The 24,025-nt window shown below is 37.0% G+C and overlaps 1 protein-coding gene across 1 annotated transcript in view; it reads right to left on the bottom strand.

The window, feature by feature from the left end:
* LOC103045788 (putative helicase mov-10-B.1) overlaps positions 1–23,306 on the bottom strand; it is a 41,699-nt gene extending 18,393 nt beyond the window's left edge. The window contains exons 1-10 of the mRNA XM_049486024.1: positions 22,840–23,306; positions 17,000–17,105; positions 10,226–10,413; positions 8,866–9,104; positions 7,774–8,020; positions 5,622–5,750; positions 5,331–5,493; positions 5,094–5,248; positions 3,516–3,689; positions 1,160–1,307 (exon numbers count right to left, since the gene is read on the bottom strand). Of these exons, the coding sequence (XP_049341981.1) occupies positions 1,160–1,307; positions 3,516–3,689; positions 5,094–5,248; positions 5,331–5,493; positions 5,622–5,750; positions 7,774–8,020; positions 8,866–9,104; positions 10,226–10,413; positions 17,000–17,105; positions 22,840–22,994 (1,704 nt within the window). The 5' untranslated portion in view covers positions 22,995–23,306. The remainder of the gene's footprint in view (positions 1–1,159; positions 1,308–3,515; positions 3,690–5,093; positions 5,249–5,330; positions 5,494–5,621; positions 5,751–7,773; positions 8,021–8,865; positions 9,105–10,225; positions 10,414–16,999; positions 17,106–22,839) is intronic.
* Positions 23,307–24,025: the final 719 nt, after the last annotated feature.

The following is a 24,025-nucleotide window of genomic DNA, read 5'->3' as shown; positions in this document are numbered from 1 at the left end:
CAAGGATTATTAACAGTTATGATGCTTTCTGCAAGGTACATAATAATCATAATGGCTCAAAAAAATTCAAAATTCACATTTATGTGCTAATTAAGAACAATACCCAGCTTTTAGAGCGAGACCCATTTTTTCCATTAATGTTTGTAAAAGCTAGCCATGAAAGTAATTGGAACACTTGAATTAAACTACCATATTTTTCAGACTATAAGGTGCACTATTTTCTGGTCTATTTTCATACATAAGGTGCACCAGATAATAAGGATCATTAAGCAACACTATTAAGGATGCCTACATCAAAGTCATGTTTCCCTTCTAATGGTCGAAGATGGGGGAAGCGTCTAAGTAAACAAAACTGTAATTCTTTATTAAAAAAAAAATAAAAAAAATTCTCTCCTGAAAACTGTTTATTTGGGTGAGTAAAGCGCTTCTGCTTATTTACAGTAAGCTTAGATTTCTAATATTTTGTCTAAGGGTGAGTTTTCAGTGAAGTTTCTCCAGCACTAAGTCTAGGTGCAGCAGCATTTGCATTAGCTGCACGATAGCGCTAAACTGAGGAACGCTGAGGGATCCAGTAACCCAGGGCGCTATCAGCTTGCAGCTTATACCATTTAGCTTGTTTTAACACGGCAAAAACACACAGACTACAGTCCGATATACTTCGCCTCTGAATGGCGACAGAGCTAGACCTGTGGTTAGCAGCTAATGCTAATGCTGCTGCACCCAGCCTTAGTGTTGGAGAACCTTGAACACTGAAAACTCACTCTTATAATGCTGTACTTTAGCGGAGTGGCTCCTTAATACCTGACTGGTAGAATATAAACATAATGCGCACCAGATGATTTTTGGGAAACTGTTGATTTTTGTGAAAATTTTGTGAAGGATTTCAAGTGCACCTTATAGTCCAAAAAATAGTGTAAATGGATAAGCAAGTAATTACAATATAGCAATATAGTGTATCTTTGAGTTTGCTGTTTTGAACTGTTTTGATACTTTTAAGACATTAATAAAATGATCTAAGCAGTTAAAGTTCATGATTAGCTTTTAGTGGAGTCGGGTTACATATAATTAGTCTGTGTGTATGTTTGGATAAGTGTTTAATGCCCATGTTTGCATTTACTACATGTTTGTTTGCTTTAGCAATTAGCGAAACCTGACCTACCTGTTTTATAGCTTCCACCATGGTGACGGTTTTGCCTGTTCCTGGAGGCCCAAACACCAGATATGGGGCTGGTTTAGACACTCCCTCCACAATGTTACACACTGCAGTGTACTGCTCATGATTCTTCTCCAAAGTACGATCAAAGAGCCTGATTGCCAACACACATATACAAAAAATTAAGAGATCACTTAATCACAGTTTCTGAATCAGTTTCTCTGATTTTGCTATTTATAGGTTTTATAGTAAAAGGAACATTGTGGTTTTATTCTATAAACTACAGACAACATTTCTCCCAAATTCCAAATAAAAATATTCTCATTTATAGCATTTATTCGCAGAAAATGAAAAATGGCTGAACAATTTGGTGGAATAACTCTGGTTTTTAATCACAGTTTTCACGCATCTTGGCATCATGTTCTCCTCCACTTGTCTTACACACTGCTTTTGATAACTTTATGCTACTCACTCCTGGTGCAAAAATTCAAGTAGTTCAGTTTGGTTTGATGGTTTGTGATCATCCATCTTCCTCTTAATTATATTCCAGAGGTTTTCAATGAGGTAAAATCAAATAAACTCATCATTTTTAAGTGGTCTTTTTTAATAACAAGTACATGATTTCTAAACTTGTTACATGACTGTGTTCTGAGCTGCAAAACTAAAGAGTTACATACAGAGCAACATACAGACATGAACACGTATCATTTGTAACAGCAGAAAATACTTTGTCTAATTAGTGAAGTGCCATCAATCTGTCATCAACTGTCAGTGAGTAATCCAGCTCAGAATAACAGTTAGCACCATATGTAGCAACACTCATAACTGATGTGGAAGATTGGCCTTAAGATAACAAGCTTAGCTTAAAATAATCATGCTAGCCAAAGCCTTAACCTATAATTAAAACACATATTACACAAATATATCTATGTAAGCTATAATCTATATTCTAGTAATCATTAATCACTGAATCAAGAGTTAGTCACTAATCCACATGTAGACACATTCTATACTTGATTAAATGAATCACGTATGCCTCTCATATCAGCAGCACTGACCCGTGTCCCAACCGACCCAAGAGACCCTTGAACGGGTCAACGACAGAAAGCATACTTCCTCTTCAAATGCTAAACACCTTGAGGTTACAGAGCTTAGCAGACTAAAGGGTTCTAACCTTACATTAAAAGATTGCGTCTACAAAATTATACATACAGCTTCAAGCTTTGTTAAAGATATACTAACTAACTAATCTTACTGTAGATGTAGTAAAACTATTATCAACAGAGAGTATGAACTGGGCTACTGTAAATGTAGGAAAGCATGATCAAGAGAGAATGTGAACCTTGATGAACCCAAGGCCTGTCACAAAGGGGAAATGAATCTTCCCCTTGTCACCGAAGCAAGGGAAGTTAGCAACCCACGATTCCCCAGAGGGCCTACTGGACAAAGGTCAATCAATACCTCTCACGGGTCCCGAGAAGGTCTAAAAAAACTAAAGTGTAATGCATAACTATACCATATTTGGAAGAATAAGCATAAAACGAGAACTATTACTCATTCATGCCTAGCAACCACCTAGCAACCTAGATACGTCAGAGAGGGGTATATAATATGGAGTCAGAAGCTACGAGGTTGAAGAACTTGGGGCGACGTCTAGCTTAGGCTAGGATGCATGCCTGTAATGTTCTTCCCAGATCTGAAATAAATCATACTTGTTCACTCTCAATCTCCGTGTCGTCTGAATTCCTTGGATCAACGAACATGCAACACAAAAGCTAAGATATTTTTCTACACTGATAAGGCTTCAGAATAAGTTAGGAATCCCCAGGCCAGACAGGTTTAATGAATAAATAACTAACTATCAAAACTGGCCTAATGTTGTAAGAGATATATAGTATTTACAGTATCTGTATGCATTCAAGCTGTGCACAAAGGGCAGATATTATGGCAAGGACTACTGAACTAAGTAAAGAAAAAAATACTTGAAGAAATGAAGGTCAATCAGTCTAAAACCTTTTAAGAAATTTGAAAGTATTCTCTAGTGCAGTCTAGCTCTGTTGTACAGGATAGGCTTATCAGAATTACAAGCCTCGGAAACCACAAGTGAACAGCTCCTCAGATAAGAGCATCTAAATACTAAATCACAGAGTATTTTGGTGTGTTTAACACTTTTAAGTTACTTCATGATTCCTTATGTGTTTCTTCATAGTCTGAATGACTTCAGTATTCATTTACAATGTAGGAATAAAAGAAAAACGTTCAATTAGAAAGTGTGTCCAAACTTTTGACAGAAATATACAGTACAGTTTCCGGTGAAAATGGTTATATATATTTAGCAGAGAGAAGAAGAAAGCTCACTGACTTTAAATGAGGTTTGGTGCCTGAAGATGGAGCCGTTGACCCCGTGGGGAACAGGACCTCCTCCAGATTGTGGTCGACGGCCAGCTGCACAGCGCGGTGCTGGAGTCTCATCAGCAGCCGGTTAAAGGTGAACTCCACCTGAAACTTCATGTTGTTTATGAAGGAGGACAGGAACCTGCAGAACCACATACACAGACAACAGAGTTATGTCTAGTCTTAAAAAAACAAAACAAAAAAAAAACAATAGAAAACCACAAAAGCCTGTGAACACTCCATTTCACTAACTCCACAGAAGCTTTCAGCTACAGCAAACAATTAAGAGTGTAGGAAAATAATGTTATATCAGAGTATTGTAGTATTTTTAATTATATGTTTCAATATACAGTACAGGACAAAAGTTAGACACACCTTCTCTTTTTCAATGTGTTTTCTTTATTTTCATGACTATTTACATTGTAGATTCTCACTGAAGCATCAAAACTATGAATGAACACATGTGGAGTTTTATGTACTTAATAAAAAAATGAGCTGAACCTCCACAGTCACCGGACCTGAACCCAATCCAGATGGTGTGGGGTGAGCTGGAGCACAGAGTGAAGAAGGCAAAGGGCCAACAAGTGCTAATAAACACCTCTGGGAACTCCTTCCTTCAAGACTGTTGGAAAACTTTTCATTTCAGGTGAACACCTCTTGAAGCTCATTGAGAGAATGATGCCAAGAGTGTGCAAAGCAGTAATCAGAGCAAAGGGGGGCTATTTTAAAGAAACTAGAATATTTTTTTGTTAAGTACATAAAACTCCACATGTGTTCATTCATAGTTTTGATGCCTTCAGTGAGAATCTACAATGTAAATAGTCATGAAAATAAAGAAAACGCATTGAAAAAGAGAAGGTGTGTCCAGACTTTTGGCCTGTACTGTGTGTTTATTACAAACCTCCAGAAAATGATTTTATTAAAGATAATTAAACATGTTAGCAAAGTTTACTCACCATTTTTTTTGTGTTTATTTAACAAATTATCAGCAGTTCTGGCATTTTTATAAATGTTTTATTCATATTATAAAAGTGTTATATATGCAGTAGTGTGTTGTTAGGTCAGGACCTAAAGTGAAGGGACATTTAGAGAAAGATTCTAAAACTGAATGTCATAGTGACCTCAACATTTTTACCACACAAATATGTGTAAAATATTGATATTTATAAATATTTATACCAATAAACCAGCCTCAATAAAACAGACATTGAAGTTGAAACATTTGAAACTTTATCAAATTCAGAAAAGGCAATAAATATGAATCCCAAAATTAATGGCAACCATTTTTTTAGAGACCTTAAACACTGAATGGGGTCAAATTGACCCCAAAGATAATAGGAGGGTTTATCGAAAATTGGATTTTTGGGGAAAAAATCGAAGATTATTTTTTAAGGCCATAATCGCCCAGCACTAATCAAGGTGAAGCAATATTTGCTACATATCTAGTAGTAACATTAAATCTTTCCATGAATTTGCTTTGTGCTATTCGATATTGAAACTGCAGACACACCAAAACATCATATCCAGCATCTGAAACTCAGCTTACTTTGAGGAGAAGCCCAGTTTGAGCTTGTCGAGCTCCACCCGGTGCACATAGCCCTTATATTTGGTGACAAACGGCAGATTCAGATCTTTACTCTTAGTGAGCAGCAAGTGATCACCTCTCAGCACTGAGGGACGATTCTCAGACACACCTGGAACCTGGAGACAAAGATGAGCCGTTATCTTCCTAACGAAAAGGATGCTGAATGGAGTCTCATGATATGTGGGAATATGGGTTTACCTCCAGCTCCAGAAGCTTCTTGTTCTGCTTGTCCTGAGTCATGGTGACGTTTTCTTTGTTGTATCTCTTGATGTCCACCAACATCTGAGCCTCCTCCAGATAGAGCAGCAGATGGAAGCGATCTGCATAGTTCTGGAAACTCAGAGGAGTTTCCAGCAGAGACCTAAAAACACACATCACCACACAGAAACATTTAACCAGAAAAATTTAACTGTCTGGGCAGGTATATTTATTTCACATTTCCAAAGACAAAGACAATGATGAGTAGGATGAGTGTGGTGGGTCACATACTTCTTATCCTGGAGATGACCCCGGGGAACTCTTGAAGCGTCTTTCAGGATCGTGGTTAGATCATTGATGTAACCTGGACAATTATAGTCCTGTAATAGAACCTCATATTCAAGACGATTTAAGACCTGACTGCAGGAGACACAATCAAATCAAAAAGGCAAATTAGAAATCGATGGGAATAATGCAAAATACTGGAAAAAGAAAAAAAAGCTAAAATTGTATCCACACAATTCATTTGGAATCAGTAACACATCTGTCACGATAACACAACAATTTTTCATGACGATTTATTGTCCCAGAAAATATTGCGATTAACGATAATATTGTCATTTTAAAGCACCACTATAGAAAATGCTTTTTCCTAATTCTGGGCTCCCAAAGGTGCTTTAAGACAATGTGCCACACAATAATAATAATATACTAGCATAATACTACTATTACACCATTTTACAGTTAAACTAACTTTATATTATTAAGAGCAGACATTGGGCTCCCAATATAAAAATATTTTAATATCCTAAACAACTAAAACAAGTAAAGTACACCCACCCTGGGTTCTGAAAAACTGCACTAAATATTAAACAGACCCTTATTTAAAAAAAACAACAAATAGATTAAAGTAACATTTACATTCATTATTTTTTAAAATATTGAAAAACATGTGGAAACATGCGGCTGTTATCGACGTCGGCAAAATTATCGCGATAAAAAAAAATTATCGCACGATAAGTCAATAACATAGTTATCGCGACATGCATAGTAACACATTATATTTTTTACATGCAAATTAGTTATACTACCAAGTTTGACCCCTTAACTTCTGCTGTAATCTGCCCCTAATCTGCTATCAAATGCAATCCTTTTTAATTGAGCTAAACTGCTGATAATATACTGCTATGATCAAACGCTGTCTCTGCTGCTCCATGCTGTTTACACACTAAGACCGTGGTATGTTCTCTGGTAAAGCAGCTTCACACTGCACAGATACAGTTTTACACACTGGAACACAGAACTTTTTTCGCTATATTTACTTTCTTGCTCCCATGCCAGACAGTTCTGATCAATCAGAGGAGACTATTTGCTTGTGGGGTTTATTGGTGCGCATTTTGGTGCGTTTTTTATGCATGTGTGAAACCAAACCAAACAAAGGGAGAAACACTCAGAATAAACAAACTTATCAACTGAACCAGACCACAGAAACTTTCACAACTACAGGTGTGAAAACGCTCTTTTACACTCAGCAAATCAAGTTCTAATTCAAAAATCCTTACAACTAAGCTGAGATGATTATAATAATATAAAAAAAGTTTTCTTTATTGAATTTAATCCTTTAATTGACACCACTAATATAATTATTTTACAATTCTAAATTGAAATTTACATTTCTTACATATAATATTTTATTTACATTTAAAAACCTACTATAAAAACTTGTAGCTCAAGAAGAACAAGTGTGATTAATCACAGCTAATCACAGAACATTGTCGTGATTAGTCTGATAGTTTGACACCACTAATTTGAATTAAATTACATTGTGCTATGTTGCAAAATATGAAAAAATTAAGTTAAAAACAAATTAAAGGCAAATAAAATGTAAGGAACACTGCACTTGGTCCATTACTATAAAACAGCCACAAAAAAATTGTGTTTTGGAAAATGAAGTGTAATGGGATGGAGTGCTACAGACTAGTAGCTCTCCAGCCCAGAGGGTTGTTGAACCCAATTGCAGAACAGTTGATCTCAAAGCAGGTAAACCCAAGAAGAAAGGAATAAATAAATAAATAAATAAATAACTAAACACGCCGCTCCTCACAGGGGATCGAACCCGTGTCTTCAGGGTCACGGTACAATACACTATCGCTGCACCGGATATTGAATTGAGACACGGCCAGGAAAAAAAAAACGCCCTTATAAGGAGATAGGGAGCCCAAGAACAGGTGGAAAAACGAAAACGGGTGGAACCTAAAGTAACGCTGAGCGCGACAAAGAGGGTAGGAATGTAAACAAAAGCTCACAGGAGAAGCGTTTTATTTTTATTTTATTTTAATTGCCACCTATTGCAGACCCCTGCTATATAGGAACTATAATGCAGAATATTATTAGAGTCTTGGGGAGATGGGCAGGTTGTTTGAGGAGCTGCTCTACTACGTACCTCTGTGGTTTCTGTCCCTCGTCCACGTTGTATTTCACATTTGGGAGGCTGCTCAGTCGGAATGGTTTGTACGGCTCGACAGGCGCCAGCGCCATAACCAGCTGATTCCTGAACTCCGCCTCTATGAAGCGCACAATGTGGAACGGTCTGGAGGACAGGTCTGTGCTTTTAAACTCAAAGGCCACTGTAGAAGCAAAAACACCCACATCCTCTGCAAAGAACGTCAATTTCACCTCATACGTCTCACCTGGAGGACAAAACAGGTACAATGAGGGGTCAGGTTTTGTACTAAAGTATAAAATGAACAGAAAAACTGTAGAAAACAGAAGCTATGAGATTCGCATGCTGTTTTTTTCCTAGTTCCAGGTAGACAATTTTAAATAGAAAGCTTCTACAAATTGAATTTCCTACTTGCAGAATCCAAGATGGCTGTATAGCACATCAACAGTAGTAAAAGCAGTAGTATTATACAGTTTATTATCATTTTTATCTATTAGTATCTCTTAAAATCTGTCCTAAATAACACAGTACTATCCAACTTCTATCTGTGGAGATGATTCCATAGTGTTTGGATGTGCAAAATACTGAATAATGCATTGTTATCAACTGGTATGGCGAACAATGCTAACTTGCAACAATTACTATTGTGTTTTTTAAAGTTATGGCGATTATTCCACCCAGTCAGTTGGACTTTCCCTTCCCATCATTAGTGTTGCTACAACACAAGGAGAATGAAGACTAGCCATCGCCTCTTTTTAAACTGCTGCTGATGCGCCATTGCCAAGTAGCATCACAGCGCTAACGCTCGGAGGAAAGCTCAGCGACTGGGTTCCGATACATCAGCTCACAGACGCAGCCTTGTTCTGATTCACATCACCCTAGGAGGATGAGGGGAAAGAGCGCCATCTACTGTACCCACCCAGAGAGAAAAGAGCCAATTGTGCTCTCTCAGGGCTCCGGCAGCTGATGGCAAGCTGCATGACCAGGATTGGAACCATCAATCTGGACACCCGGAGCCCGCTAACAATGAAGTGGAAGGTAAGTGAGGTAAAAGGAGGTAGAGCAAAGTAGCAAACACAGCACAAGTCTCACCTGGGCTGATGAGTCGAGGATCATTGCGGGTGACTCTCGCCGAGTCCTCAAACTTGAAGCAGTGCATCCACTGAAGAGGTGAATAGTAGGTGAATTCAACATCGCTGCCTCCCTTGTTCTCCACAAACAGCTTCCGCTCATAACTCCCCTCACGCTCCACACAGATGCACATTTTATCATTCACCATCTCCAGCTCAGAGGTGATTTGAATTCCATTTTTGTCGGCCATAAACTCCGACCTGAGAAAATGGAAAACATGGGGATTTTAATACATATTAATACAATTCTTAATTCTTTAAACTATCACTTCCCCAACCTCACTTACATTTAAGTACATTTACCCATGATTGGGTATTCACATCTTATACTCAGTCACATTGGGATATCAACACCATCTATATGTTTCTAGACTACTGTCTATCTTTGTAGTTCTACAATAATGACAGACTGTAGTTCTGTATCTGCAATAAAAAAAAAATTATATAATTGAAAAGTTACTTTATTTCAGTGATTCAGTTCAAAGCGTGAAACTCATATATTATATAGATGTATTAAACACAGAGTGATCCAGTGTTTAGTTCTTTAATTGTTGATAATTATGGATTACAGCCAATGAAAACCCCAAAAATCTGTATATTAAAAATCATAATATTATATATAAGACCAATTGGTACTTTTGGCAGTGTGGGCAGTGTGCTAAGTCCTGCTGGAAAATTAAATCTGCATCTCCATAAAAGCTGTCAGCAGAGGGAAGCATAAAGTGCTGTAAGATTTTGTGGGAAAACAACACTGCACTGATTTTAGACTCGATAATAAAACACAGTGGATCAACACCAGCAGATGACATGTCTCTCCAAACCATCACTGATTGGTGGAAACTTCACACTAGACCTTAAGCAGTTTGGACTGTGTGTCTCTCCACTCTTCCTCCAGACTCTGATTTCTCCCTTGATTTACAAATGAAATGTAAAATTTACTGATGGTCAGTGATGGTTTGGAGAGACATGTCATCTGCTGGTGTTGATCCACTGTGTTTTATTATCAAGTCTAAAGTCAGTGCAGTTTTGTTTTCCCACAAAATCTTACAGCACTTCATGCTTCCCTCTGCTACTGACAACTTTTATGGAGATGCAGATTTCATTTTCCAGCAGGACTTGTCAAATGTGTCAAAAGTACCAATTGGTCCTATATAATATTCTAATTTTCTGATACACTGATTTTTGGGTTTTCATTGGCTGTAAGACATAATCATCAACAATAAAAGTAATAAACGCTTACAATAGATTACTCTGTGTGTAATATATCTATATAATATAGGAGTTTCACTCTGTGAAACTGTAAATTCTGTGTGAATGCTTACCTGTTTTTCCTGAGCTTGCCGAGGAGTTCCCGGGCCAGTTTTCTCCTGGCTTTAATGCCACCTTCAGCATCACTGGCTGGGGCAGCGGGAGAAGCCCCCGCGTCCAGACCATTAGAAGGTGATGGAGAGCTTCTGGTGGAACTCTGCTGTCTGTTACGGGGTCTGTACCACTGGTCTCGTAAAACGTCCTGCAGGGATAACAACTGAGGGTTAGGAACCGCCTAGAAATGCAATTTCATATTTTTTTATAAAATACCAACAATTTGTTCACCAGGGGGTGCTGATTTGTGGTTGCCATATTCACGCTTTTCCCGCCAAATCGGGCTTGTTTGAAAATACATTCGCGGATGAAAATTCAGGGGTGGCAGATATGTTTTTTTGGACCTGGCAACCCTGCCTGATTGAGTCCAAAACAAGAGGCTTCATATTGAGAATCGTGCAAATAAATTTATTCCTGAGCCTAAACTCAGACTCGGTCGAGATTTCCCACCTCAAGAAAATGATCTGTGATGAAGGCCTACGTATTTTTTATGAGTTTAAAAAATGATATTGATGTATTGATGTCTTGTGTTTAGATTCTGTATGAAAGCCAGAGAGCAGGCGAGGATAGGGGGCCTTAAATATATTATATACCATATACCCTATTTGCACTACTGTTATATACTATTTATACTGTCATTCCATCTCAATCACCATCAATATTGCACTATTGTCTTACGTATGTTTATTGTGTCTTGCTGTATTGTACATATAGTGTCTCCCACTCTTTAATATTATATATCTATTTCTTTTTTTACTTATATTTATATATCTATTCCTCCCCCACACTACTGCACCTTGTTTTTGTCTCATGTATGTCTATTTGTGTCCCTGCTCTGTATTGTACCCATAGTGTCTCCCATTCTCCTTTATTATATCTATTATCTGTACTTGCTGTAAAATTGGGAAGGAGAGTAACGTAATTTCAATTCTCTGTATGTCCTGTACATATGCAGTATTGACAATAAAACTACTTGACTTGACTTAAATTGGCGGTGGTACCGGTACCTCTGCCTGACGGGGGAGGGCAGACTAGAGTGTGTTTGGACTAAAAGACCTTTGACCTAAGCCCACTCTGTCTTTTAGGAATGGGGAGTCTTTTTGTGTGTGTGTGTGTGTGTGTTTAAACATATGTTTTATATTATGCAACACGGAAAGATACATAGGTGCTGGCCCGGAGCTGAGCGTTGAGTTCGTAGCTGACAGCCAAGCTCCATTATAAAGAACCTGCGTTCTCTCTCAACCTGACTCCAGAAGTATTCTTTTGTTTGATAAAGTAAAATCAGAAATAATTCATTTTAGCTAATGTGTGTGAAAAATTAACCACAGATCATGGCAATACTGTATAATATATAATATGCTGATTATATTAAATACTGATTAAGATAGAATACTGACTATTCATTTTATCAAAGATTTACTAATACGTATAATAAGTATAAGGCAAAACTCCTTCATATTCCTTCACACTGCAAAATAATTCAAATAAAATCAGTCATTGCTCTGTAGAAATTTATAAGCACATATTTTTAGTTGACAATAAAACTAAATCACTAAAACTAGTCCCTGCTTGCCAACCCAAAAACAGTTCATGGTGCAACCAGTCACATACTGCTGAAGATCTGTGATACCTGCTTATTACATAACCATTTTATTCAGTCAGGACACGCCCTAATCTTCCCGAATCCTGAGGAGCTAACAGCTCTCTGACACCATTATAAATTCCAGAGCAGTCTTACCCTGTCTTATCTCTCTCTCAGGGCCAAACCCTGAGCTACATTTCACTCCCAAAACAAATTCAGTGCAGACCATTCTTAACATTAGAGCAAAAATAATGACATAACTGACTAAATAATATATGTAGCAGGAATAACACTGTTTCACTAGATTGTTGTCATTTATACAGAAACCTCTGGAATATAATCAAGAGGTAGATAGATGATCACAAGCCATCAAACCAAACTGAACTGCTTAAATTTTTGCACCAGGAGTGATTAGCATAAAGTTACCCAAAAGCAGTGTGTAAGACTGGTGGAGGAGAACATGATGCCAAGATGCATGAAAACTGTGGTTAAAAACCAGGGATATTCCACCAAATATTGATTTCTGAACTCTTAAATCTTTATGAATATGAAGATTGCATTGTTCTCATTGCATTATTTGAAGTCTGAAAGCTCTGTTTTTGTTATTTCAGCCATTTCTCATTTTCTGCAAATAAATGCTCTAAATTACAATATTTTTGTTTGGATTTTGGGAAATATGTTGTCTGTAGTTTATAGAATAAAACAACAATGTTCATTTTACTCAAACATAAATCTATAAATGCCAAAATCTGAGAAACTGATTCAGAAACTGAAGTGGTCTCTTAATTTTTTTCCAGAGCTGTAGATTTATTTTTTGTTTTTATGTTGTTTTGGACTGATGAGTTTTTTTCAATAATATTAGAAGACTCCTACAGAGTTAAAGAACAAATAAATAATGTGTACTTTTCAGTGAGACTGGAGCAAATTCTCTGTGATTAGTTCAGCTACAGCTTGAACTCCTTCATATACCTTGAGATTTTGGCTGGAATTAAAGTGAAACTTACACATGCATGCCATTCAGATAGATGTCAGATATGAGCCAAATTAAAAAGACTGTGTGAATTGTCTAAATTGAACAACTAAGCTAATGTAACACTTTTTTTATTTCTCACTTCAGGTTACTAAAGCCTTCTAGACTAGTTAAACAATAGTTGTAAATTTATGCTATTTCACTTTTTCTGTTCCACCTTAAATATGGCCGGTCTACACATCAGTTCCAAAACAACCTATAGTTTTAGAGAGGCTAAGCTAACATTAGCAACAAGTTTTTTTTTTCTTTTACTTAATGTTACTAGAGCCTGCTAGAGTAGTTAAACAAGATGTCTAATTATTAATTATATGCATTTAGGGAGCATTTTTAATGTGTTTTCCATTCCAGCTTAAATGCAGAATCAATTTGTCATTATAGTAAAAGAATACCAATCCACACATTTATTTTATTTTATAATTTATTAACTCTAAGGCTTTTTAAGGTATTTTCTGATACTGAAGTTGTGTGGAAAGTGTGTGAGAATGTACACTGTTTTTGTGTTGTGGACATGTAAACTGTAATTAATTTAATTCTTAATGTAAAAACTATATTTTAATAATGTTAGATTGAGTGTTTCTATTACGATTACAGCATCAGTGAATCGGAAACTGAATCAAATTAATTGGGATAAACTGATTCTGTGAATCAGTGGTGATACTTAGCCTTCCTCACAAGCTGCTTCCCCTTTAAACTGACGCATCATGATACATTTGTGTATTTTTACATCTCGATTTTAATATTTTGAGTGTGTGTGTTGTCTGTATCTCAGAAAGGATGACGTGGCGATGAGGTGACACTAATTTCCATGAAGACTGACACATCACACACCAAGACATTCAGAGCCAAACTGGCAGATTAATGGCTGACAGACGTTCCACGACTTCAGACCACTAAAGAACATTTAATTGCATGATATGTTAAACTCATAAAGCAGATTTACAAACTAAATTACCCAAATTAATCATATACTATAATAATACAATGGAGATAAAGCCACAGGCCCTGTTATTGTACAGAAAGCTTAACAATAATATTCACAGATATATGTATCCAGAAGTTCCAATATAAACACAATAAAGCAATATAACATTATAAAACAAACAACAAGCACATGAACTAGGTTTCCTTATTTGCACAACTGACGGGTTCAGAAGGACAGAATAAAGGTAATATTTCATACTGAAGTGTACAGGCAGTGCCAAATACAGTGGCAGTCATAAACACTGCGTAATCTGCAAACCTGCACAGAGACCAACAGAGAGGCGGACCAACACTCTGCACCGAAACCCAGATCAGTTAAGTTTCGTTTCAAAGAAAATGAGAAATGGCTGAAACAACATAAAAGATGCAGAGCTTTCAAACCAGTACAGAAATCAATATTTGGTGGAATAACTCTGTTTTTTAATCACAGTTTTTTTCATGCATCTTGGAATCGTGTTCTCCTCCACCAGTCTTACACACTGCTTTTGGATAACTTTAAGCTACTTAGTCCTGGTGCAAAAATTCAAGCAGTTCAGTTTGGTTTGATGGTTTGTGATCATCCATCTTCCCCTTGATTATTATATTCCAGAGGTTTTGAATTTGGTAAAATCAAAAAGAAACTCATTTTTATATATACATATATATTCTTATCTTATTCTTATCTTATAAAATCTGCAAATGAACTGAAAACTATACCACAATCCATACATCTAATAACTGTAAATTAAATTAAATCTAAATCTAATCTAATCTCTGTAAATTGTAAATTATAGCACATTATCTTACACTCTTACACTACATAAATATGATAGAATATCTTTTTATTCTTTAAATAAACTGTAAACTAAAACAACCAAGTCTATTAAAAATGTTCCTTTTTAGATTAGCTTTTTACTAGTTCTGTTCCCCTTATACTTTCTTATTTTATTCATTTATTTTTTATTGTATTCTATATATTGTATTACATGTCTTATTTCCTACTATTTTTAATTGTTTTATTTGTTTTATATTACTTTTATATTTTGCTGATTTATTTAATTTTATTGTGAAGCACTTTGAGCTGCATTTATATGTATGAAAGATGCTATATAAATAAAGTTTATTATTATTATTATTATTATTATTATTATTATTATTATTATTAACTGTAAAGTCATGACAAGTCAAAACAGCAAAATGAGTTTAAAGCATATCACTACAAATACAAATACATATACTAAAATACATTACATAAAATCCTGTAAAATTAAAAATGAACAGAAAACTCAAACACAGCACCTAAAGCTATTCAATTTAAAATAAGCTAAAAGCATATCAGTCCAAAATCTATAAAAAATGTAAAGACAATTTAAAAACTACATCATTCTAAATATATTAACTTCAAATTGTAGATGAAAGCACATCACCCTAAATATATCAACTTTAAACTAAATTAAAAGCAAATCACCCCAAATCTACACTATTAACTATAAAGCGAACACTAAGCATTTCACCCCCAAACTCGACTATAAAATATCTTTTAAAGCTGAAATGTACCTCAAAATAAAAGAACATTAGCTCTTTAAGCATAACTATTAACTGTTAATTGATTTTAATCCACAGCTATGCTATTTTAATAATAAGGGTACTAATAAGGATTTTAAAATTCCAACAATTAACTTTTATTTGTCTTAGACACCAGAAACAGTGGAGTGTACTTTTACACTATTATCACACTGTATGCACTTTACAAGTACATGCATGACTAAGGTAAATTCAGTGGTGAACTGTAATGAAGTAAATGTATTTTTTTTATTATTATTATTATAACTGTACTTTATTCCACTATATAAGTCACATATCTGACTTTGCACTGCAATACATTATGAAAGAAGCACAAAGCAGAACACCAATCAGGGCACGGCCTACACAATGTTACAAACTAGTTTTGACCTGTTGCACAGTAGAGTTTCACATTGTACAATGCACAATGTGTCATGCACAATACTCACATCGCAGGATGGGCAATGACATGCATGGCAAATTAAATCAACTGAGGCTGTTTTTCCCAGTTATCCTTACTGATAAGTGATTTTCTTAAAGCTACACAATTGTATAGTCCCTTCAATCCCTTCAGTTTTCTTTACATTGTGAGGGTGGAAATGCTCTTACTTTCACTATTAAATACTCTAATGCTCTGGAAAAAAAAAAAAAGAGACCTCATAAAATGATGAGTATCTTTGATTTTACCAAATTAAAAACCTCTGGAATATAATCAAGAGGAAGATGGATGATCACGAGCCATCAAACCCAACTGAACTGCTTGAATTTTTGCACCAGGAGTGATTAGCATAAAGTTATCCAAAAGCAGTGTGTAAGACTGGTGGAGGAGAACATGATGCCAAGATGCATGAAAACTGTGATTAAAAACCAGGGTTATTCCACCAAATATTTATTTCTGAACTCTTAAAACTTTATGAATATGAACTTGTTTTCTTTGCATTATTTGAGGTCTAAAAGCTCTGCATCTTTTTTGTTATTTCAGCAATTTCTCATTTTCTGCAAATAAATGCTTTAAATGACAATATTTTTATTTAAAATTTGGGAGAAATGTTGTCTGTAGTTTATAGAATAAAACAACAATGTTCATTTTACTCAAACATAAACCTATAAATAGCAAAATCAGAGAAACTGATTTAGAAACTAAAGTGGTCTCTTAATTTTTTTCCAGAGCTGTACTGTATCCTTTCTAGTGTTGTTTTTCTACCTTTTAATTTATTTCACCAAACTTTTAGGTGATCACCGATCACTTTTGAAAAATGCGTTGGACAGTTCTTAACCCAATTTTAGTAGTTTTAGTCTCCTTAGATGTTTTCTCTGCTTGATGCATGCCAATAAACAGATAAACATCTTTCCACATGGTTGTTTAACACATGAGAAGCTACTCCCTGCATCAGTTAGGGTTAAATAACTTGATGCAGCTGAAACATACAGTATTCACCCATGCAGTAATGATCCAATGGGAGGCTCTTGCCTATTTGCTCAGTTAAATCCAGGTGGTGACCTTTTTGGTCCAGGCAATATATTAACTGTTCTCACTTTCTACAACATACATAACAGAGGTGGCTTATATATGTGCATAAAATATTTTTTACATCTTACATTTGTGAAGTAAACCTTTCGGTCCTTGGTGATCCGAGCTCTGTTGTTCCGTCTGAGTGCATAAAGGATTGAAGAGAATTTTGGATCTTTTGTTTCGACACCATCCCTGTGACAAAGAAATAGTACATTTATAATAGCACTAACATATAACAATCAGGTTCATGGATATAAATGGACTAGTACTACTATTCACCTAAAACAACCAAGTTTACAGAAGTAATTAGATTCAAGATTCAAGATTCAAGATTTTATTGTCACGTCACAGAGTACATGTGAGTGAAAAACTTGGGTGCAGATTCCCACCAATGCGCAAAGAATAATATTTACAAGAGAGTAATAAAATAATATAAAATATATAAAAATAGGACATACAGATAACTTACAGTATAAACACTATTTACAATACACTTAATTACAATAAACATGATAACTTACACTATAGACAAATATTGCACAGAACAGATATGCACAGATGTAGATATGCGGATAGTGTGGAAGTAGTCAGTATGTGACAGTATAGCTATGAGTAAGTGCAGGTAAGGAATGAGTTGAGTGGGGAGTGCAGGGGGCAGAATGCTGTATAATATGGGAAAGTCTGATAGATGCAGTGTAAAGTAAAGTGCAGGGTGCAGAGTTTGTATGGGTGTCAGTGGGGTGGGTTGGGCAGAACACCGTTCTACTGGCTATTCCACAGCCTGGTTGCTTGGGGGAAGAAGCTGTCTCGGAACCGGCTGGTTCTGGTCTTCAAGCTTCTGAGCCTCCTTCCACTCGGCAGCTGCGAGAACAGGGAATGGCTTGGATGGAACGGGTCCTTCATGATCTTTTAGGATTTCCTCAGGCAGCGGTTGGTGTATAAATCCAAAAGGTTTGGGAGCTCAACCCCAGTGATGTACTGCGCTGTGCGCACAACCCTCTGCAGGGATTTCCGCTCCAGAGCAGTACAGTTCCCATACCAGGTGGTGATGCTGCCCGTCAGAATGCTTTCCACAGTGCAGGTGTAGAAAGTCCTGAGGATGCTGGGGTTCAGACCAAACCTCCTCAGCCGTCTGAGGAAGTACAGGCGTTGTTGTGCCTTCTTCACCACCCGTGTGGTGTGTTCTGTCCATGTCATATCCTCGCTGATGTGAACACCCAGAAACTTGAAGCTGCTGACCCTCTCCACCGCAGTCCCGTTGATGGAGATCGACGAGTATGCTTTCTCCTGCTTCCTGAAGTCCACGATCAGCTCCTTGGTCTTGACGTTTAGAGAGAGGTTATTCTCCTGGCACCAGTTTTCCAGGATGTTAACCTCCTCTCTGTAGGCCGATTCGTCGTTGTTTGAGATCAGGCCAACAATTGTTGTGTCGTCAGCAAATTTGATGATGACATTGGAGCTGTGTCTGGCTGTGCAGTCGTGGGTGTACAGGGAGTACAGGAGCGGGCTGAGCACACAGCCCTGGGGCGCTCCGATGTTGAGGGTCAGTGAGGAGGATGTGATGTTGCCCATCCTCACCACCTGCTGTCGGTCTGACAGGAAGTTCAGGATCCAGCTGCACAGTGTGCTGTTCAGACCCAGATCCCGGAGCTTGACGTCGAGCCTCGAGGGAACGATGGTGTTGAATGCTGAACTGTAGTCCACAAACAGCATTCTCACATACGTGTCCTTCTTGTCCAGGTGAGAGAGGGCAGTGTGCAGGGTCAGGGCGATCGCATCGTCAGTGGATCTGTTCTGCCTGTATGCAAACTGCAGTGGGTCCAGGGTGGCAGGCAGTGAGGAACAGATGATATCCCTAACCAGCCTCTCAAAGCATTTGCTTATGATGGAGGTTAGGGCAACAGGTCGCCAGTCATTCAGACAGGTGGTGTGGGCAGTCTTTGGAACTGGCACAATGGTGGCCAGTTTAAAGCAAGCTGGCACAACAGAGAGAGAGAGTGATGTATTATAAATGTCCGTGTAGACTGCTGCCAGTTCTCTATAGCAGGCTTTAAGCACTCTCCCGGGAATGCCATCCGGACCAGCTGACTTGCGTGGATTTATCCGCTGAAAAGCTCTGCGCACGTCAGCTTCAGAGAATTAGACTAGGAACTATTAATCTAAAATAACCATGGTAGATAAACTTGTACCAATCAGCTAAAATAACCAAATTTACAAATGTAGAGTAGATAGACTTGCACCAATCAGGCTAAAACAAGCAATTTTACAGATGTACAGTAGATATATTTGTACAAATCAGTAAAAATAACCAACTTTACAAATGTAGAGTAGATAGACTAGTACCAATCAGCTACAATAGCTAAGTTTATGGATGTAGGGTAGATAGATCAGTGCCAATCAGCTAAAACAACCAAGTTTACGGATGTAGAGTAGATAGACTAGTACTAATTAGCTAAAATAACCAAATTTACAAATGTTGAGTAGATAGATTAGTACTTATCATCTAAACTAACTAAGTTTACAGATGTAGGGTACATAGACTTCTACAAATCAGCTAAAATAACCAAGTTTACAGATGTAGGGTAGATAGACTGGTACCAATCAGCTAAAATAACCATGTTTACGGATATAAGGTAGATAGGCTAGATGTAGGATATTAAGACTAGTAACAAACAGCTAAAATAACCAAGTTTACAGATATAGAGTAGATAGATTCATACTAATCAGCTAAAATAACCAACGTTACTGATGTAGAGTAGATAGACTAGGACCAATCAGCTAAAAATACAGTTGGGGTTGGATCTTTGCCTGCCGGGAGACGGGCGGCAGTGGTGGGTCTGCGTGACGTCACCCGCCAGCCACTTTTTCATCGACCCGGCAGTGCCAGGCACGTACCCGGCAGTACTAAAAACTGACAGGGAGCTTCCTGACAGTACGCCGGCAGTTTTAAAAACTGTCAGGGAGCTTCCTGACAGTACGCCGGCACTATTAAAAACTGTCAGGTAGCATCCTGACAGTACGCCGGCACTACTAAAAACTGTCAGGGGGCTTGCTGACAGTACGCCGGCAGTATTAAAAACTGTCAGGGAGCTTCCTGACAGTACGCCGGCAGTTTTAAAAACTGCCAGGGAGCTTGCTGACAGTATGCCGGCAGTTTTAAAAACTGCCAGGGAGCTTGCTGACAGTACGCCGGCACTATTAAAAACTGTCAGGGAGCTTCCTGACAGTATGCCGGCACTACTAAAAACTGTCAGGGGGCTTGCTCACAGTACGCCGGCACTATTAAAAACTGGCAGGGAGCTTGCTGACAGTATGCCGGCAGTTTTAAAAACTGTCAGGTAGCTTCCTGACAGTATGCCGGCACTACTAAAAACTGTCAGGTAGCTTCCTGACAGTACGCCGGCAGTATTAAAAACTGCCAGGGAGCTTCCTGACAGTACGCCGGCACTATTAAAAACTGTCAGGGAGCTTCCTGACAGTACGCCGGCAGTTTTAAAAACTGTCAGGGAGCTTCCTGACAGTACGCCGGCACTATTAAAAACTGTCAGGGGGCTTCCTGACAGTACGCCGGCAGTTTTAAAAACTGTCAGGGAGCTTGCTGACAGTAAGCCGGCAGTTTTAAAAACTGTCAAGGAGCTAGCCTAGGATGGACTCTTTCATATGGGAGTGGACCTGTTTTGGCATTATGGAAAAATCATGAGAAATTTAATTTTAAGCATGAATAATAAAAATAAATAAATAATATAAAATAAACAATACAGTGAATTTTTCCCAAACTTGCAGGAGTCATAGCCTAGGACAGACTCTTTCAAATTGTAGAGATCATGAGATCATGAGAAATTTAATTTTAAACATGAATAAAATAATAATAATAATAATAATAATAATAATAATAATAATAATAATAATAATAATAATAATAATATAAAATAAACAATACAGTGAAATTTGCCGAAACTTGCAGAGGTGATAGCCTATGTTTTGGCATCAAATGCTAACAGTGGAACTGTTTTGGCATTATGGGAAAATCATGAGAAATTTAATTTTAAGCATAAAAAATAAATAAATTAAAATAAAATAAACAATACAGTGAAATTTGCCCAAACTTGCAGGAGTCAAAGCCTAGGACAGACTCTTTCAAATGGTAATGGAACTGTGTTGGCATTATGGGAAAATCATGAGAAATGTCATTTTAAGCATAAAAAAAAAAAAAATTAGATAAAATAAACAAAACAGTGAAATTTGCCCAAATTTGCAGGAGTCATAGCCTAGGATGGACTCTTTCAAATGGTAGTGGACCTGGTTTGGCATTATGGGAAAATCACAAGAAATTTAATTTTAAATATGCATATACTATATATATGTTTATATCTATATATTTTTGTAATTAATATAAAATAAACAAAACTGTGAAATTTGCCCAAACTCGCAGGAGTCATGGCCTAGGACATACTCTTTCAAATGGCAATGGACCTGTTTTGGCATTATGGGAAAATCATGAAAAAAAAGCATATTTTAAGTATAAATAAATCAAATAGATAATGTACTGCACAAAATATACAGTGAGGTGAGTTATTTTAATCCGTTTTTCTCGTTTCTGGGCTTAATGTATGTCTGAATTAATATAATAGACTGAAACGTGTCGGTCTCCCGTTCTCTGTGTTTTTTAAGCGTGCTCTCCGCCTGCGCGGCTGTTTACCGTAAAATCGCACGTATACGCGCATCTAAATTTAAAGCGCGGATGACTTGACTGAGAATTTCCGAAGCGCGGATAGCTTGACTCCGGTCTTACTGTCAGCAAGCTCCATGACAGTTTTTAAAACTGCCGGCGTACTGTCAGCTAGCCCCCTGACAGTTTTTAGTAGTGCCGGCGTACTGTCAGGAAGCTCCCTGACAGTTTTTAGTAGTGCCGGCGTACAGTCAGGAAGCTCCCTGACAGTTTTTAGTAGTGCCGGCGTACAGTCAGGAAGCTCCCTGACAGTTTTTAGTAGTGCCGGCGTACTGTCAGCTAGCCCCCTGACAGTTTTTAGTAGTGCCGGCGTACTGTCAGGAAGCTACCTGACAGTTTTTAGTACTGCCGGGTACGTGCCTGACACTGCCGGGTCGATGAAAAAGTGGCTGGCGGGTGACGTCACGAAGACCCACCACTGCCGCCCGTCTCCCGTCAGGCAGAGATCCAACCCCCTCTCTAAAAATAAGTAAGTTTACAGATGTAAAGCAGATAGATTAGTACTAATCAACTAAAATAACCATGTTTACAAATGTAGGGTAGATATACTAGTAACAGTCAGCTAAAACAAGCAATTTTACAGATGTAGAGTAGATAGACTAGTACTAATTAGCTAAAATAACAAAGTACATGGATGTAGGATAGATAGACCATTGCAAATCAGATAAAATAACCAAGTTTACAGATGTAGAGTAAATAGACCAGTACTAATCAGCTAAAATAACCAAGTTTACAGATATAGGGTAAATAGGTTAGTAATAATCAGCTAAAATAAGCAAGTTTACAAACGTAGAGTAGATAAAACTTGTACTAATCAGCTAAAAAAAACAAGTTCACAGATGTAGGGTAGGTAGACTAATACTAATCAGCTAAAATAGCCAAGTTTATAGATTTATTGTAGACAGACTAATACCAATCAGCTAAAATAACAAAGTTTACAGATGTAGGGTAGATATACTAGTAACAAACAGCGAAAATACGCAAGTTTATAGATGTAGGGTATACACATTAGTACCAATCAGTTAAAATAATCAAGTTTACAGATGTAGGGTAGATAAACTAGTATCAATCTGCTAAAATAACCAAGTTTATGGATAACCAAACCCGATGGCATGAAGCTTAGTGTGTTTATTAGTTTAAATGCATTATCATAGATATATAAACAGGGACTGTATGAGACTGGGTGCTTTCTCTCACCTGCGATTGAGTTTAAACTCGGTGTTGTAGATCTGCTGAAGGGAACTTCTGTTATGAATATTTATCCGGTTTGTTTCATTGAGATACGCTACAAACTCCAGCCCCACCTTACAGTATCTGGGGGGCAGCGTGTCTATATTCCTCCTGTTGTTCATCCTGTGAACAATAGCGCTGAATAACTGCTGTATCTGCTGCACTGAAGCCTGGGCTGGATGTTGGGTAGAGAACTGGGCGGTCAAGGCGAATCTCCGCTGAATATCGAATATCAAATTAACTTTACTCCGCTGAGAACTGGGCGGTCCTTCTACAGAAACCCTGAGTCTGACTGAGAAACGAAACTGAACAGCCTCACACTAATCTCTCAAAACTCAGCAAAAACTCAGCATAAATTCAACTAAACACAGTGTTCAGGACATATCAGACTTACTACAGCATTAACTGTTCCAAACTGACCCACATAAGTCCAGAATTTCCCATTTATTTTCTGTTTTTAGTGAAAATGAGGATTTCCTATGTAATTTCCGTGTGAACAGATCAAGTGCGACAAAGCGGCACCCAGCGTTTAGAGGCGGTACTTCACCCGAGATAAATAATATAAATATAAAACTATATAATATAAAATTAATAAACGGAGTAAAAAAAACACACAACAAAAATACATAAAAAATAGTTAAACACTAAATGTAAAAAAATAAAAAATAACAGTCAAACATAGCATTCTCGCGCATTAATAAATACATATCCAAAGGAAATAATGGATAGGAAATGTAAAGAATGTTTATAAAAAAAAAACTAAAACTAAAACACTGCATTTCGCTCTAGTAGTTTGTTCAAATGGATTAAAAAACACCACTAAAAATTAATAAAAATATATACATAAAGAAATTAATGCATGAGAAAATAAAAAATAAACATTCGTTCATACTTTGCTGACCCATATTAATACATACAATACAATACAGATTCAATATAAATATATGAAATAAAAAGTTAATGAACAGGAATAAATAAAAAAAATAAATTAAGGATTAAATTTTTTTAACAACAACAAAAAGTGCTTTAACCCAAGCAAGAGTTCCCACTGTTGTACAGGATAAGCTTACCAGAGCTACCAGCCTCAGACACTGCAAGTTAACATCAACCCAGATAAGAGACACCTATATATATATATATATATATATATATA

The sequence above is a fragment of the Astyanax mexicanus genome, chromosome 12 (genome assembly GCF_023375975.1).
Source record: "Astyanax mexicanus isolate ESR-SI-001 chromosome 12, AstMex3_surface, whole genome shotgun sequence".
Taxonomy (NCBI): domain Eukaryota; kingdom Metazoa; phylum Chordata; class Actinopteri; order Characiformes; family Acestrorhamphidae; genus Astyanax; species Astyanax mexicanus.
The sequence above is the reverse complement of the archived record's forward strand: the minus strand, read 5'-3'. Positions and strand labels throughout refer to the sequence as shown.